The following is an 18,511-nucleotide window of genomic DNA, read 5'->3' as shown; positions in this document are numbered from 1 at the left end:
CTTTTTAAGAAAAAGAGTCTGCTGATATACCCGTGACGCTGACTGCAAAGGACACTTTAAGTCTGTTTCTTCCCAAAGCTACAGTCAAACTTTGATTTGGCCTTTAGTCGACCTCGGGCTTGAGGGGAAATTAGTTTTGACAGGAAGGAGGTTCTGCGCTGCCCTCAGAGCGTGCTTCATTAACATGCTTCATTAAACCAACGCAGAATGGTTTTGTCAAGTACAATTTCATCAGTTCACACACAGTGGTACAGGAGAAGACTATTTTCAGTGTGTGGTTTATCACTTGTAGTCCCTGTGGGGTGTACACTGCGAAGGAGACGGAGGTGATTCTTACTTTCAGACCAACACTGAGGGATGGAGACGGAACAAAAAAGGACGAGATGCTGCTGTGTGAAAGAGGCGGAGGAGAGAGGTGGAGAAGGAGGGCAAAAAATGGATGGTAGGTTAAAAATAATGGAAGTGAAAAGAGATGAGAAGAAGAGAGGGGGGAATAATGACACATTAAAATGAAAAAATGGGGTTGGAGAAATTGAGATGAGCTATGAGCACAAAATGAAAGGGATGAAGGGAGAAAAGCATCCTTAGCATTTAAATGAGTCACGACAGAGGGCAGACCACCCTTCCCCTCGCAGCATTTGGATTCAAGACCTGGAAGTAATGAGGAAGGCCAAACAACAGATGACTCTCCATCGAGAATGTTAAACCTCATTTTATCTTGGTGACAAGCCTGCATTCATTATCTGCGCTAAAAATACACACACGCAGCGCATGTGTGAATATACGGGCTGGGAGATGAGCGTCTGTGTTCATACAGTGACTTTTATAATGGTTGTGTGTGTATTTCATAGTTAATGGTATAGAATGTGTCAGGGCTGTTCCACATGGAGGCACATTCCTCATATAGTAATGACTCTCCGAATGTTCGCAGGCTCGTAATGTTGTGTCAAAATGTTGCGTGACAGAAAAATAACGGGGTAAGCGTTCGGCATTTGCAGACATGTTCCGCTGTGATTGAGCAGCTAATGACAAGTGCTCCGTCAGAGATATCCCATCATGCATTCATGTGAATAAAAACATGGGCTCGTGCGGTATCTTATGGAGCTTTACAGCATGCGTGATTTCTCCCCACTTCGAGTCCTGTGGATTTCACTAAAGGTGGGGGATCGCGGCGCACATGTATGTACACACACACACACACACACGCACGCACACACACTTACTCCTGCGGTGTGTTGCTGGTGGTTATGTGTTATGTAAGGAGCTCAGGAGGAGAGAGGTGGGGGTTTCTCACTCACCGTTCACGCTCAGGCTTATCGCCCCGGGGCTCTGCAATGAGCTCACTGTGACTGATAAGAAAGAAGTGTGTGTGTGTGCTTTGGTGTGTGAGAAAGATAGTAATGGTAAGAGAAACGAGAGAGGAAAAACAGAATTCATGTTACAGCCGTTACATATTTCCCCCAGTGTATGACATGGGAGGAAATGCAAGTGTGTGTGCAAGTAGGAGACGCTTAGATAGTGTGTGTGTTGTTGTGTGTTGGCATGATTTCCTGTCAAAATGAACCAGCTTTGATCTTGGAGGGTGTTTTTTCTACATAATTTATCGTGCTATCTTTAGTAGAAAACTGTGGACCATATTTTTTCCCATAACAACAGAATATCTCCTCCTGTTTTAGAAAATAGACACTGGGATGAAATGTGTTTTATCACATTCACTAATTAAACTGTAAGACTATTCAAAATGACTTAATAAGCTGCCATTTTGTCGTTTGTAATATCTATATTTACAATGTAATATTCCAAATATGTTTTCCAAAAATCCCTTTTCAAATTAGCATCAAAATCAAGAATAAATAAATACTGCTTCTCTCATCACGCTGTTTGAGAGCCCTCTCTTCACTGTCACACAGAAACATGATTGGGAAGCATATTGCCTGTGTGTCTGTGCAGGCAACTTTGCTATGGTTGGGATTTGAGGGGGTTGTTCTATAAATACACTCTGTGCTCGAGGAGAAACTAGGCTGCACAAACACACACACATGCCAACATACAGCCCTGCCACTTCGCACTGCAAAGCAACAGCACACAGACACACTGACAGCTGACACACTTTGAATTAAACTGCCATGTACGATGACATAAGAAAGGTTTTCTGTTGCACTTTACATTGAAAAGCTACAATCAGATTGAACAGAGAGCTTTGACACATGATCTCCTATCCACCTCCGCTCTCCTGAATAAATAAAAAGCTGGGCATATTATATGTTCCCTGACAATCAATCGCATGAAACAAGTCAAACACGATCACTTTGTAGCAGCCACTCAGATCAATGTCGGCCGCGCTGTCGGTCCTGTGGGACAGTGTGTTTTGTAATTTGAGTCTCAAGGCCACGACTAGGTGTCAGTCCAACACCAAAGTCACTCTGACACATGACAGCCACTGACATTAATGGGAACCAGGGAACATCACAGTGTGTCATCTTCCATTTTGTTCTTTTCACAGATCCAATGCACAGTGCCTTTCAACTTACATGCAAAGCTAAATTGTGTTTTAACGTTGCCTCTGTTTTAATGCTGTTTTAGTCCCAGCACATCTAAGGCATATTCTTATGTCTCTCTTTGTGATGCACTTGGGTGCCTCTTCGCTTTTAAAAGTGTTATGTAAATTAAATAACTTGCGTCTTAGAAGGGACTTTGTTTGTTTTAAGCCTTCATACGGTAGCTACTGCAGTTACAACAATGTTTTACTACACCAATAGACAGTTTGATAAAATAAGATAAAACTAAAAACATCTTTCCTTGAAATGCTGCCTTCATAAGTCTTGTTTGGTGTGCAGCAAGATCTATATCACCACCACAGCCGGGTAAAGCAATACAACTCTTAAACTCTTTTTCATGAGTGTGTTGTGCGTGAAAAACAGGAAGACTGTTGTTTTGGTAAATTCTACTTAAAGCTGATTAGTTGTACAGACAGTGGTGTCGCACTGAGAAGGATCAGCATCTGAGAGTCTGGGCTACTTAAAATGGTTTCTAAATTGCATGTGTGAGTTTTTTTTTAATGTTAATATAAAGGATATGTCTGATGATATTCAATATTTTCAAATCAAATGAAATCAAAAGACTCAATCCGGCAATGCATTGATCCTACCAACATGTTTTATTTGTAGTATTGCCATTTTCTTTCATAACCATGAATATGACCATCTGCTTTTTAAAATACTCACTAGCAGCTAAATGTATTCCCTAACAAATGCACCATTTACTTCTGTTGAGTAGCGCTTGTTGAAAACTACAATGGCCAGATGTTTTCAGAAATTGCACAGCCATTAAAAAGTACATCATTGGGAACAATTTTCCAGGATTAACGTCTTCAGTGGGGTTTGGACTAAAGGATACATATCAATGTTAACCAAGACTGTACAGTGGGACCAAAGTTGTCTATACCTAAGGAAATAACGTAATTTAGAATCTGCAATTGGATTCTTCGCAGTATTCTGTAAGGGTGTTAACTCTCAGATAGGAAAAGGCTTGACAAACTAATAAGGACTGCAAGCTTGGCACTGTGGTGTTTATTGAATACGGGAAAGTGTTAGTTTTTTGGCCAAGATATTGATCATTAAGCAGTAGAACATGAAATATCAAGTTGTCTTGTTAAACACCATTTTCATCAATAAAATGCTAAGGTGTTTTTGGGCTAATCCAGTGAGTTAATTATTTGACAAATCTTGCAAAAGCCAGGAAATAAAGGGTAAAGTAAACTTCTCATGATAGACACATTGAAGCTGTCTAGTGTGTATCACAGCTCCTTAGACTTGTTCTGTTCCCAATGAAGGTATTCAAAGTGAACATCTGGTATCTTTTACTACAATAGAGCTCATTACTGTACAGCTGTATCTGCTGCCATGTATCTTATAATATGCCGCCCGTCAGTTTAAGGTCACTCCTTAATGAGGCCTTGCTGCAACATGAGGCTTAAATGAAGGTAGGAAACACACTCACGGTGGAACAGCAAATGAAGACGATGACGAAGCACCCGACCACGCCTCCGATTCCCACCAACCAGGTCATCCTGAGGAAGAGGATGACTCCGAAGATGTTCTGGATGCACGGCAGGTACACGCCCATCAGAGTGCCGAGCTGGGGGGCCTGGAGGAAGACGAGGGGGGGGAGATATTAGAGTTAAAAGACCCAAACAAGGTCATTTATAAACTTTATTTGCACAATTATTCAAACGTGGTAATTTCACAGGCATGACTTGTCGGTTTAACTGTACTGTAACACAGTCAATTCAATAATTTCATTGTTTTTTCTTCCAGTAACACTTTATTTCTAATGTACAATTTAGAATCTCAGAATACAGATGTCAAATGTCTAGATGTAGAACCTCCTGCTGCTTTTCCACAAGCCTGACGCACCAGATGTGCAGGACTTGCTGAATGACTCCTGCTTCACTTTGGAAGTCTGTGCGAATCGATGAAAGTCATCACACCAGCCGTGCATGCTGGGAATCACAGTTTGCAAATTTGCTATAGCTTCTGTGTCTCTTTTTCTGCGAGGGGTCACGTGCAAAGTAAACACACCACAGATGGTCACGCTGCCATTAAGGCAAAACAGACATTTACTTGTAGGACTTCATAGATTATTAATTTCAAAAGGACCAATTTGTAATTGTAATACGCTGCTCTCGGTTGAAATAGCTGCTGGTGTCACATTACTGTCTTTGTTTTTAGATATAAACAAGTGTCTCCATTATGTCAATCTTAACAGATAATTCCTTCCTTTGTTCATCCTCCTTCACTTCCTTTTCTTAACTCTTCATTTTGCTGTTGCATGCATTGAAAACGTTAATATTTGCTAGTTATTTAGGTATTTAAAGTTAAAAGGCTCTTAGTTTTTCCACAGACTTCAGCCTACATGTCGATTTTCAACTTACGGATTTACCATGTTGTAAATTCCTTCCTGATTTCCCCAACCCATAATTACTTTGAGTCCAGGAGAGAAAGAAAACTTAAAGATTGGGAGGCAGCCTAGGGACTGATCTCATTCAATGGATGGATGGGTTATTATTTGTATTTCTTTAATGCCTTGGCTCTGTTCTGGTTGGGTTTGCTGCAGTGCTGTCCCTGGTGTGGATCAGTGGACAAAGACAGAGCTGCTCTGCACGTCCTCACACAGCTCCAGAATCTCTTTCAAGGCCGTTCCATTGAAGGCGATTACTGACACACAGAGAGTGAAGACGTATTTGGTTGCACGTCACATTGATTAATAGGAGTTTTTTTTCCTGAAGGTTTTTAGGATGAACATCGATGTGTGTGTGTGTGTGTGTGTGTTTGTATGCAGCTATTTATTTGTGCATGATTGTTTCCCAAGTGTGTGTGTCTGCACGAACTTGATGGCTTGTATTACATTTGAAGGACACATCAGCTGACCCTGTACATAATAGAGAAAATATTCATTTCCTGCTCAAGGACAGCTTGGCCAATAAAGGGTAATTATGCCCATATCAAGCCATGACCCATTTTTACCGAGCGATAGTGCAGACCTTGACTGTCAAATCATTACATCGAGGATAACATATGGAAACACCTTCTCTGATGCATCTCTTGAATGCAGACAAACAGGATAAATAGAAGTGTGATTAGCTCTGCTTTGTGTCAGCAGAGATGTTATTTCCCAAGAGGATTTGTCACAAAAAAGGTGTTTATTACTCAGATCGGAAGCAAACAAAAAGCAAAGTGATAATACTTATCTCACATAAACAGGGATTACAAGCTCTATTAGACTACAAACACTTGGGAGCTTACGGTATCTCTGTTATTTACTGGAGTTGTTGGATGATTTAGTTATTTCTACCTAATACCAAGGTCTTTTTGGACTAAGATCATATGTTGTTAATGAATACATTTTGCGAGTGTTGTGTCTTTATTTGGATAAAATCCTACAAACTTCTGAAAGAATTGGTTATATATAAAAGCCAATGCTATCCCTCGATGAATGAACCTTTCAACAAACATGTTATTGATGCAAAAGGTTGTAAAACCGGCCCCGCCAGTCCCATCACAACAGAGCCAGCAGCTTAGGTAACAACAACAGCAGCAACTAAAGATGTAAATGAACCAAATGTACAGTCTATTAGAGAGAAAGTTATAGCAGCTTTCTTTTTTACGGCTTTGTTTGGACCCAATTGGCATTTTATTATTTTGAGTTTTTGTAACTCAACCAAAAAGGTGAGGGTGACAACGCCTTGAGAGGACAATTTATTACCTCCCCCAAAGAGGATTTGTTTGTTTGTACGTTTGTTAGCAGTTAAACCACTGGCATGATTTTCGATACAAATTGGAGGGTGTAGCATGAGCAAAGGGAGATAAAGTAAATGTTTTGAGCAGGTTCAAATCAAGAGAATATATACACATCATTTTTCCATTATAGAAAGAGCTGTGGCTAAGATCTCCCAGTGCCTTGGAATTTGACAAAATAATCCAAGCAAACATATGTAAACTAACTAATAATGGTTAAATGTCCACTCATCCCAAAATCCCTCCGTACTAACTAGTGCACTAGATTTACTGTCTGCCATTTTATTGAACATTCCGAATGGCATGTGCACTTTATGTTTTACGAGGAAGGAAATGCAGCGTCTTGACACATGTCACTCAGCGGTGGATTGATACATTGGCTGACTCATATTAGCCTGTTGCAGACTTGTCGGTCAAACTGCAGTACAGAAATGGCAGAATATTGTTGAGGTCATTTTGAAACAATGCCACTATTACATCATTAAAAAGCAGCAGCAGAGATAAGTGACTCTTGGTCAAAATTCTTTATCAAAACATCTGATTTGCTTTGATTCTGTTGCTATTGAAATATAAATGTAATATAATCATGATATTCTTATCAGATTTTTAAATATCCATCAATATTAACCTCCTGTATTATCTGTGCTGTAATCTGTTCATCTCTTCGGCTTCAAACTCCATTACGAAATAATGATATCCCTTTGTTTTATCTACACAGCTTGGTTGTTTTATTAAAATTGCAGTAACAAGATGGACACTACAAGATGGAGGATTTGAATACATGGAATAAAATAAAGCTCGGCACTGGGTAGAGATAGCAGATGCTGAATTTGTAAACCAGACTTTTAATCAAATCATCCTGACAAGTGGCTGACATCAAATGAATAATATTGTGCCTTATGATGCTACAGTATGTGATTTGTTTGGAGAGGCTTGCTTCCCAGCATTAATAATGTAATGTTTGCAGCAGAGAGGACAGAGAGAGAGAGAGAGAGAGAGAGAGAGAGAGAGAGAGAGAGAGAGAGAGAGAGAGAGAGAGAGAGAGAGAGAGCAAGAGAGAGAGAGAGCAAGAGAGCGAGAGGGGCAGAGAGAGAGGGGGAGCAAGTCCAAACAGGTCTTGCAAATATAATTATCTTCTAATTTCCTTCAGATAAACAACAGAGCAAGAGCTCACACTCCAAACTGTAATTAGCGAGCTATCGCGCAGGAAACCCTTGATCTGGTTGTGAGGGATGCAAATGTATTCAAAACATGCTGAATCTTATCATATCACACCACAGCGTGTGTCATATCATATCATGTATAATACTTCATCACATATTGTATCAATTTCATATCTGACTTGATGATATGATTATACAACCTTACAGATGGTTTTTGTAGGAGAGATCCTCATATTATTTAAATACGTACAAGATGTAGAAATGCATTCAATATTTTAAGTAGCGAAAAATACGTAATAAGATTGAAGCATAATTATATAATTCCAAACTTTTATTTGCTCATTATGCAGGATATCCCATGGATTATACTCATGAATAAATTAATGAACACATCACTTTAGCGGAAAAAGGTGGGGCTGATTATAAATACTAAAGCTTTATCTGTAATAATAATCAGATGAAATGTTCGTAATATTCTGTTTTAATAATCTGAATCTGAAAGTAACTAAACTCAGCAAATATTTGTAGTGAAGTAAGAAGTAGTTGCAACGTAGTGCGTGAAAAGTATAAAGTAAGAAAAATGTAAATACCGGAACTACAGATCTTAAGTAAACGTACTTTCAAGTATTGGACAACTCATCATATATATGTAATGTAAAACAGAAATAAAAAATATATTACTTTAAATATAATCAAATGTTAGCATCTAAACAAGATCGGCACTGTTTAACAAACTACTGTGGACACATGTTTTTTTATTTCCACATTCTCAGACTATTGTTATAGGAGGAGGATTGGAAACTGCCGGTACTGTACAGTGCGGTGCTTGAAGCTGCCCTGTGGAGTTTTTATGTAAACAAACAGAGTTTCCCTTTACATTCAGAATCACCTGTGTGCACAAGGTGAAATATAAAGGGAACCCACACAGAGGAACATTCCTCCATAGCGCTACTAATGGTCCAAAACTCCACAGGGGGACCTCTAACAAGATGTGCATCTAGATGTTAATGCTGAGGCAGTATACAGAACACAGTAACAAAGACTGCATTTTCCTGTATAGGATGAATGTTTTCTATGTTAACCGAAAGGTGAAGGTGTTATTTTAAAGATCCATCTTAGAATCTGTCCTGACCTTCTCAGTTATTTGTTGGTTTGGAAATGTAAATGTGCAAAAAAAGGTCCTGTTTTTGTGTGTTGGGGTCTCCTAAAGGAAACCAGAATGTTTTAACAGTCACATTATTGCATATGAAAGCAAAATCATTTCCAAAGGTTATTAACATAGGAGCATCTATTTGATGTCTATAATTGCCCAATTGTACTTTTTGGGGTTGCATTTGTTTTATGGTGCTTTACTCTGAACAATTACATTTTGAACTGTGTTGTTTAAAGTCTTACAATATAGGTATTTTAATGTTTAATTTAGCCTCATACAGCTTGTGTTTCTCCTCAGTCGAGCTGAAATGTAACCTTCTACCTTCCCTCTCCTTTTACTGAATCCTCACAGCAGGGAACCTCTCAACCTTCAGCTTCATTGTGCTTTAATCAAAGATCCACATCACGGCCTCCACAGGATGCTGAGGGGGAGCAGCGGAGAGCAAAACCTCGTCCGTCTCTGTCACCCCCCCCCCTCTTATATGATAATGATTCAAACAGTTTGTCTGTTGTCTAAGCTAATGCAAATCAGATTGTGACCCACTGTGACTTCAGTGTGTGGCTGATATGATTTGTCATCATCTGCTTGTCAAGAAACTTAATCAAATATTTTGTATATGAATACGTAGCCCTAATGGGCGTCTACCTAAACTATATTTCTTATTTAAGCAATGTATACATTTAGTGGCATGTGTGTCTATGCACTAACGGTGCTATGTGAAGAGGCGGGGAGGATTTAGGTCAGATCCCTGGATGTATTTGAAAAAACTAATCTAATGTTGACTAGAAAATCAATTGTGAAAACGTCATTTTCATCTGCCTTGAAGTATTAATCTGCTCAGATCCCAATACCACATATTTCTAAAAGTTCATTTTCTGTTATTATGTTGGTTTAATAACAGCGTCCAGAATGATCTCGAGACATATGAAAATAGACAAGTGTCCGGATATAATGGAATGGGTCAATACATTGGTTTGGACTGCATCTCATGAGGCTACGCTTACTAGGTTGAAAGGCAATGAAAATGTTGAAGATACTCCTTGGGAACTTTCTGGACACATAAAAGCCGATTGGGACTTTGTTTAATTTCAAAGTGAACCAAGAAGCATTAGTGCACACACTTTTTCTTTTCCATTGCATGTACTTTGTAATTTCTGTTTTATTGTTTTTAATGTATGTATTTCCTTGTCCCTTTTTTCCTCCATGCGATGTCTTGTAATGTCTACGCCAGGACTCTGGGAGGATTGGGTTTTGTCGATGCAATGTACTGCCAGTATTTCACTATTCTTTATGAAAAGATAAAAAAAATAAAAATAGGTTGATAGTTAAGAGTGAGACGGACTTAAACCCATGTTAAGGGTAAATTCATATAATGATATTTGGCATGTTACTTGCCTTTCTGACAGTATTGTCAGTGTAACATTAATGTCAATAAGGTATAATGCATTATAGGAGTGTACTAAGAAAAAACAAATTGCTTCCATCTAGGATTAAAATTAAGATTTTGGATTTTTTCCAAACCAGCTGTTTCACCTCTAAATTATTTTTCTTGTCATGACTCTTCCCCCCTCCCACTGGCAAAACTGTAATTAAAAAAAGTCTGAGTTTCCATTGACAGGTTGTTCAGGCACTTAGCAGTGAAGTGTGCAGGTAGAGAGGTAACCCTGTCATCAGCACTTTGTTGTTAGGATCAAAACTGCTGCCGCTGCACAAAGTGGTCTGAGGTCAGTTTGTATTAACAGGTACGTTATTAAAGGAAAACCTGTGAGCATGAACAAACAACAGCAGACATCACGCCCGTCAGAGAATGAAGGCTCTGTAAGACTTTTCAAGGTGGTTTGATTCAAGAAAAAAAGAATCACAACTTTATTTGGCGTTTACAGTCCAAAAGGTGAACCCATATTTTCACAGCCTCTCTTAAAAGGAAAAATCCTTTGCAATAATCACTTCAAATAGATCAAAAAAGAAAATAAAGAGTTGCAGCCATGAACTTAGTGTTGATTGTTATCAAAATAGATATGAAATAGGTATTGCTTTGAGGTTAGACAGCGGGATCCAAATACGATAACATCTTGGCAGATAACTGTGTCAGAACAGCTTTAACAGCACTGTAAAAAAAATGGTTTTCATGCATATCAGCAGGCTCAGAGGGAGGAGGGTTGAAAAGCATAAAGTGACTGTAAAATCATGATTACAGATTCAACTAATCTGCCCTAAAAGGTATGTAAATACTACTCTGTACAACAATGTAAAGGTGTTTATGCCACTCAACACTCCACAGGAGAGAAACAAAACCAAAGTCGGAAATAACCCTCTCCAGACTGCTAAATGTCATGTTCCCCGCCTGCTCCCACACACAATGGAGAACCACAATCAAGCAGACCTTGTATGTTGGCCCGCTGTATGAGTGTCTGCGGCAGCTGAGTGATAAATTATAATCCTTGTTCAACAATAGGCGGGCTTTGAAAAACAGTGTGTCTGCTAGAAATCCAGGGTGTTACATAAGATGTACAGACGCAGCTGAGAGATACTGAGAGCTTTCACAGTGAACCTCAACATGATAAAAACACCTCTGTGGGTTTGGTAAACAGCCACCAAAACTGAACAATCTGGGGGAGAAAATGGATGCTTCTAATGACTTTTTAGTAAGAGATATCCTGAAACGGATGAAACGCTTGTGTATGCATTGAATGATTGAACCTGTAGGGGGGGAAAGGCTGAACGTTTATTGAGAGTGCCGCTTTTCTATTTTCATTCAATTGGTGTTTCATTTCTTCATTTGTGGACGGGGGAATTGCAGTCCTGACCAGCGTCTGCTCTGAAATGCATACACAAACACACACACACAAACACACAGGACGAGTGTCTGTTTAATGGACTGGGAGCCAGCAGAGTGATGATTTCCCCAGAGAGCGGGCCACTGCGAGCGAAGGCAACACTGACTGCTGCAGAGCCACAGGTAGGCTGGCGTGGCACCACTGATGTAGGAAGGAACAGCTGCCCTCCCACCCCCTGGGAGGTGCAGTGAATGCACCACATGCATGGCTCAGGTGTGTTAGACGCACACTAGGACCTTTCAATACATCTGCCGTGGAACATACTTCAGCTCCACTGCCTGCTGCTGCCCTACCACTTCCCACTAGCCTCTCACCAGACTGGACCTTTCTCTCTCTCTCTCTCTCAACTCACCTGATCCTCTGAAGCAATAATCCAAACATGATGTTGCTGAATTTTTATTATTTTTTATCTGACATTACAGCTTCAAGAAGCCCCTCTAACCCACAGTGTTATGCTCTGGCGCAAATATATAAATAGCCATTGGACCAAAATATACAGCATCTTCTCCATTTGACTGAAATCTAATGGCGCGTTTCCACTACAGCGCGGAGCACGGTTTAAGAGGGCTGTGACGTTGGCGGCCCGTCTTTGGTTGCGTTTCCACTTGGCCTAGTACCGGCCAGCGGGTCCTAATTCACAGTTTTTCTGGCCTCATAAAATCGTGGGTCTAGGGCCAGAGACAACGAGGCTGAGTCGGGCTGAGTATGCTAAACTAGAGAGAGAATCGCTGGCAAGGGGGCTACAACTACAACAAGATGGACATATTTGACCGTGATTTAATGGTAATACACGTTTCAAAATGATGCCGAAGTAACAACATACTGATACCGGTTAGTAAAAACCATGAATTAATGCTTTGTCAAGTCTGCAGACAGACGGCAGGCGAAAAACCTTTTAAAATGCGTGTTTTCTGAATGGAGATTGGCTAAGCTAACGCAGTATATGCTCCGACCGTCCACACTCACAACAACGGCCTACAGACATAAATAAAGCAGCGACTGTATTCACCATGACACAGGCAGTCTGTGGTGTGTACTTGTTTAACTTTTGTCGAGTTTCTGAACATATATGAGGAGCTGTGAGCTTGAGTGCTAACATCTAACGGCTGTGTTGTTTTTCTGGGGTTCTCATTGAAGAAGACGTCACGGCTCCGCCTACACTGCGTTACTATAGATACTACCCCAGTTCATAAACTGTAATGGAAATGCGCCATAAAGTGAGCCAGTCCTAACGAGGCCTAGCCATACCGAGCGGGGCCGAGCGAGGCCGTGTAGTGGAAACGCGCCATAACTATAGTCCTCTCCATGTCGAAAATGTTACTTGTTATTATAATTTATTATGGAGGAGATTGTGATGAACGTCTGGCTTGACAAAGCATCTAATTGAAATAAGGTAAGGTTAGGGAAAGATTGTGTAAAAGATAATAAAAGAGGACATATTAAGCTCATTTTCATGTTTGTATTTTATGCTCTACTGCTTTAAAGTGCTTCATATTTCTCATACTGCCTGTGCTGCAGCACCTCTTTTCACCCTCTGTCTGAAACCAGAGCCCAGTCTGCTCTGATTGGTTAGCTGGCCGCCTCTGTTGTGATTCCTCAACTGCTTATAGATGTACCGCCCCTTAGTTTATCACTTACAATCTGTTGTAGCACTAGCCAAAGTTAAGATAGGAAAGATTGTGGTGAGGCCAAATAAAATATTTATGTTATTATTTCCATTTGTCTTTCCCCATGGCCTACAGTCTTTTTTAACCCTCATAGAATAGAATAGAATAGAATAGAATAGAATAGAATAGGGAGGGATGAAACCCTCTTTAATGGTCACACATGCAGAGCACACAGCACACACAGTGAAATTTGGCCTCTGCTTTTAACCCATCCTAGTACAAGGAGTCTAGTACTAGGAGCAGTGGGCAGCTATTGTACAGCGCCCGGGGACGACATATGGACGTCTCATGAACTGCTGAAACTAGCAAAGGCACCTTCCCTCTACCAGACATTAGAGTTGGAGTAAGAAGAGTTTAAAGGCAAGGTGAAAGCAGCTCACATCCCTGGTTAGCTGCAGGGGGAAACCCATGAAAGAGGAAGAGTAGTAGGGGGGGAATGTGAGGTGACTACATATATCGGAAAGGACTTGCATGAGAAAGGAAAGCAAACGTCCAATACCCCGGGCTCTGGGACAACCTGCAAACCTGCTTAGACTGACAAAACCAATGTCATCTTTTAAATCACTGCTTACAGGATTTGATGCCTGACAGCAGGACGAGAATCTGCTGTGCATCGAACATCCTATTGATCTGTGGTCGAATGTTTATTCATTTATTATTAAAGAAGCACCTGTCTTTTAGGGCAGCTGATCTCATGAAATTCCACATCTTTACTATGTTATTACTTACCACTCATACGTATTCATGTATATCACGGTTGATGAATTACTGTAACATATTCCCTTTCCTTCCCTTGGAGAGGAGAGGAGAAGAGAAGAGGAGAAGAGGAGAGGAGAAGAGGAGAGGAGAGGAGGAGAGGAGAGGAGAGGAGAGGAGAGGAGAGGAGAGGAGAGGAGAGTGATTAAGGAGGCAAAGAAACAAGAGGGGAGGAAACAAGAGAGGAGGGGCATGAAGTGGAGCGTATGAGGGGGGAGGCTAATGACAGGGGGAGGCAGACTGGGAGCTTGTAACGCCATCTCCACGCTCGGCTGGCCATACAGGAGCTGATAGGGCCAATGTGTTTGTGCTCAGGTGTGCTGAATGATGAAATAGACAGCCAGAGGAGAGGCCAGCCAGCAGCAGCCTCCCTGGCCGGCTGCACAGGAACCAGTCACTCAGCGGTCAACACTGCGTGTGTGCATGTGTGTGTTAAAAGCGTTATCTGCCAGTTATCTGTAAAATACCGCCTGCTGTGGTGCTGATGGCTCACCACCTCCAAAAAGTGTGTACATGTGTTACTAGAATATTTTAGGTTAAAGGACTCCACACAGCCTCATGTGTTCCCACCAGGGTGAAACCTCTATTCAGCCGCACTCAGATTCAAAGCTCAAAGGCTCCTTATTTATTAATGCACATGTGCTGCTGCATAGTAGATACACACTTACATTCAGGTCAGCTGTTACCTGGGTAGAAAGAAGGATATAGGAATAAAAAACAGAGTAGTATGAAACATCTGATATTAAAACTTTAAGTATAAAAACACTTTTTCGAAGAAATCCATGAAACTGAAATCTGATTATTTGTTTTTCTTTAGCTTAATCAAGCTTGGTAATATGATATAAATAGTGCTTGACAAAATTGTCTTGGGTAATAATGAATAAGATTTTAAAGCCAGAATTAACACATTATGACCCACCAAAGTCAACAGAAACCTTTACAGAATCATTCTAGGAGTTGATTATCAGTAATGTTTTTTTATAAGCAAGTAAGAGTTAGATAATGTAATCAAATATCAGCATGTTCCAGCTTCTGAGATGAACACAATGTCTGCTGTTTTTTGTCATACATGACTATAAGTTAAAATCTTTGGTTTGGGGCTGTTCCTTGGACAAAACAAGCCATCAGAAGACACCATCTTGTGCTCTTGGATCCTTTAATCAAAGACATTTTCAACAGATGGATGAATGTTTGATATAATTGTGGCCGACCCTGTAGAACAAAACCTCCTCTGAGCTTGTTAGCCTGCTGTCTTAACTAAATGGACAAAATGTGAGGTGTGAAATCTCAGTTTAGCCACACTGTGAGCTTGTGATTGTGCACGCTGCTGTAATATAGAACACAAATTGACATTAATCAGGGTACATCCTTCAGCGGGGCGCCTATCTGAATACTGATATGATGCACCGGTCTAATGAAAGTGGGAGGGAAGGAGGGAGGGAGGGAGGCGAGTGTGAGGGCAAGAATAAGAGCAGAGGTCATAAAACACCTACCGTGGAGACAACATTTATACGAGGGAACATTACGCTGTAAAAAAAGAAGAGACAGAGAGCTTATGGAATAATGTTCCTGTAGTACTTGGGAGGAGCACTCGTCTAGAAAATTACTTCTATCATATAAAAGTGAAGAGGTTCATGATTTGTATTGTGTGATGTTTGGTCTATACACAAGACTTAGTAAGAACAAAGTCAGAAATCTGGTCTATTTCAAACTGATTTTTGGTTAGCAACCATGCAAAGGCAATAACTAAAACAAATGTCAAGGATTAGAGCTCCAGACCAGATTTTAAGAATCTAATTTTCATCTCGTACAATTTTAAAAGTCCCCTTGTCTTGTGTTCCCATAAAGATCATTAGACAACAGCAACATATTCAGGACGCGGCTGCCAGATGTCTAATGCGAACCTGGAGAACTGAACTGAACACATTATTCATTTTTATGCATCTCTTCATGGCTTTCATTTACTTATGGATGAGATTTTTAAGTGCTGCTCTTTTTACAAATCAATAGAATAAAGTTCAAAATACTTTTCTGATAATTAAGAATATTAGCAGGTCCCTCTGGTCTTGAACATAGGCTGACCCCTCTTAGGTTAATTGGTCGTTTTATTTCCAAGAAACGTATGAGCACATGTCTGGTAAACACAACATGTAAAGTGGTGCTTTCACATAATTCTGTTTCTGGAAGAACTCAGTTGTACAGATCTAGTGTTTCATTGAACTCATTTATTAGGCGACACTGTTTCTTTAGTTGGGGACACCCCTTGGAAAATGTCGCATAAAGCTTCTATCCTCCAACATCTGCATTGTTTTATTACATTTGGGAAACATAACTGTGCCTGAAACTGTATATCTTGTGTATTATGTTTCCCTTTCTTTCTGCTTAATTACATTTTATCTTAGTTAGAAAGATTTACTTGGTTTCTAAACCTGCATTTATTGATTTGTTTGGACGTCTTGCGGGCCGCGCTAAAAACAGCACTGACGTGTTATCTTATAAAGTTGGGAATTGTGTTGCCCATTTACCAATCCAGCAGATATAACACATTAGCATTCATTTGGAGTCATGTATCTAACACAAGATACTGTTTGTCCAAAATTCAATTTCTTGTTAGTTCTGTGTGTTCTCCACTTGTAGAGGGAAGTATCTGGTGTCCTATATAGCTACTAAAGGTTGCATTATGTGCTCCAGCTAGTTGCTGCTTCTGTCTGTATGCTGTTCGGTGCATTTCAGTATAGCATAAAGGTTTTTCTTTTTTAGACTATTTTACTGAAAGCAAGCTGCAACTGAAAAACGACTCTGATTAAAGCAGTAAAAAGGAATCAAACAGTAAATGTGCAGTTCAGACACCAGAACAACACTAAACGATGCCAACATGCAAAGTCAGTTCTCAGTGTGCCATTTCATCCAACATTGATTTCATGTGCTCTAAATGTTGTTGTAATGCACTGTTTGTTTTCAAGGAGCCCTATTATGCAAATCTTCAGGTTTATATTTGTACCTTGTACTTTTAAGGTGACATGTTTACATAACTTAATGTTGAAAAAGTGCTTTATTTGCTAATACTGCAGCACCTAATTTCCCCCTCAATTCACCCTCTGTCTGAAACCAGAGCCCAGTCTGCTCTGATTGGTTAGCTGGACAGCTCTGTTGTGATTGGTCAACTGCTTAGAGATGTCCCGCCACTTAGGCTATCATGTACAATGTGGTGGAGCGCAAGCCAATAGAAATGCAAGTATACAATGTCACTATGTTAAGGAAATGAACAAAAGGAGTCCAATGGAGCAATTAAGGAAGTGTGTGGAAGAGAAACTCCCTCTGAAGGGAACTTTGGGATTTTAGCCTTTGCAGATCATTTAATGTTAGATTCCAACTGAATAAGGTCAGGGAATAGAAGAAAACCGCTGGGAGATTAGCTGCGACTGGTTTCTATTTGAACCTGCGCGACCTCCAGAATGCTCCCTCATGCAACATGCCAACCAAATCTCTGATCTTGGCTTTCACACTGCGACAAAGAAAGGCCGCTGCCTCGCTCACAACTCACTCACTCGCTCACCCCGAGGACCGATGATGCAGGAGATGGAGAGCGAGGACGAGAGAGGGGGAGCGGAGCGAGAAATAGAGAGGGAAGGAGAGAGAGAGGGGTCGCTGTGTGAGCGATAAAACGCCACAGGCTGCCTTAATGAAAAGCCTCTCATGGCGATGGAGAGATTGCCTGTGGAATGGGCTGCTGATTGGAGAAGCAGCAGCTTGGTGTAGCGTGCAGACTAATTAAAGTATTGAAGGGGTTGGGGTGACAGGAGGAAGATTAGACCAGCTCCCAGGGTTAGCCGAGCCGAAGGGAGACAGAGAAATACACCCTACATCTGGGACAAATGGATACCAAGAGGATATACCAGAAGCAAACACTCTGAATCGATGCTCAACTCCCATGTGGATACTGTTGTTGTTGCTGTCACCATCTAGACCAGGGATGGGCAAATGGCGGCCCGGGGGTTTGTTTCAGTACTACAAGTAAAAAAAAAAATATATATATATATATATATATATTTTTTTACCTGTAGTACTGATACCGTCCACTAGACTCCTAGTTACGTCGCGAGCTGCGTACATGTTTTCAAATACCGGCGCTGAGGAACAGCAGAGTGCAGGTTGACAGGTGTCTGTGTTGACATTCCCCTTATTGTGGAATAAGGGGAATGCAGAGACAGGCTACAAGTGTCTTAGCTAGGTTCAAGTTAGACAACTAATGTCTGGGTAGTGTTCATGACTTCATGTTTATGTCATCTTAATGGTTAATCTCAATGCACACACATTTTCCGTGCTTTCCAATAGTTTAAAATAGTTGTATTCCACTGTTAAATAACCTGTTCAATACAAACATGCCACTTGTAAAAATTAAATAACATTTCTGTGAAGTGATATTTGTTTAGTGAGCTAATTAGAGGATGTTCCCTGAAAGATTGTGAAATATCTTAGTATATTCGTTAATAATTACATACAATACATGGAATTTGTGTGTGTTCCAAGTGAATCTGCGGCCCCCTGGTGGCCAGTACATCAATTATGTGGCCCCCATCACCATCAAAGTTGCCCATCCCTGATCTAGACACACTAAATGAAGTTTAAATTAGTTTGA

General features: G+C 40.5%; 1 protein-coding gene across 5 annotated transcripts in view; it reads right to left on the bottom strand.

Moving 5' to 3' along the window:
- The window catches only part of slc12a5a (solute carrier family 12 member 5a), a 156,774-nt gene that overhangs the window by 30,822 nt on the left and 107,441 nt on the right, over window positions 1-18,511 (bottom strand). For all 5 annotated transcript variants that reach the window (XM_034138758.1, XM_034138759.1, XM_034138760.1 and 2 more), the window contains exon 4: window positions 4,000-4,146. In XM_034138758.1, the coding sequence (XP_033994649.1) occupies window positions 4,000-4,146 (147 nt within the window). The remainder of the gene's footprint in view (window positions 1-3,999; window positions 4,147-18,511) is intronic.

The sequence above is a fragment of the Trematomus bernacchii genome, unplaced genomic scaffold, assembly GCF_902827165.1.
Source record: "Trematomus bernacchii unplaced genomic scaffold, fTreBer1.1, whole genome shotgun sequence".
NCBI lineage: Eukaryota > Metazoa > Chordata > Actinopteri > Perciformes > Nototheniidae > Trematomus > Trematomus bernacchii.
This window is presented reverse-complemented; position numbering and strand designations above follow the sequence as displayed.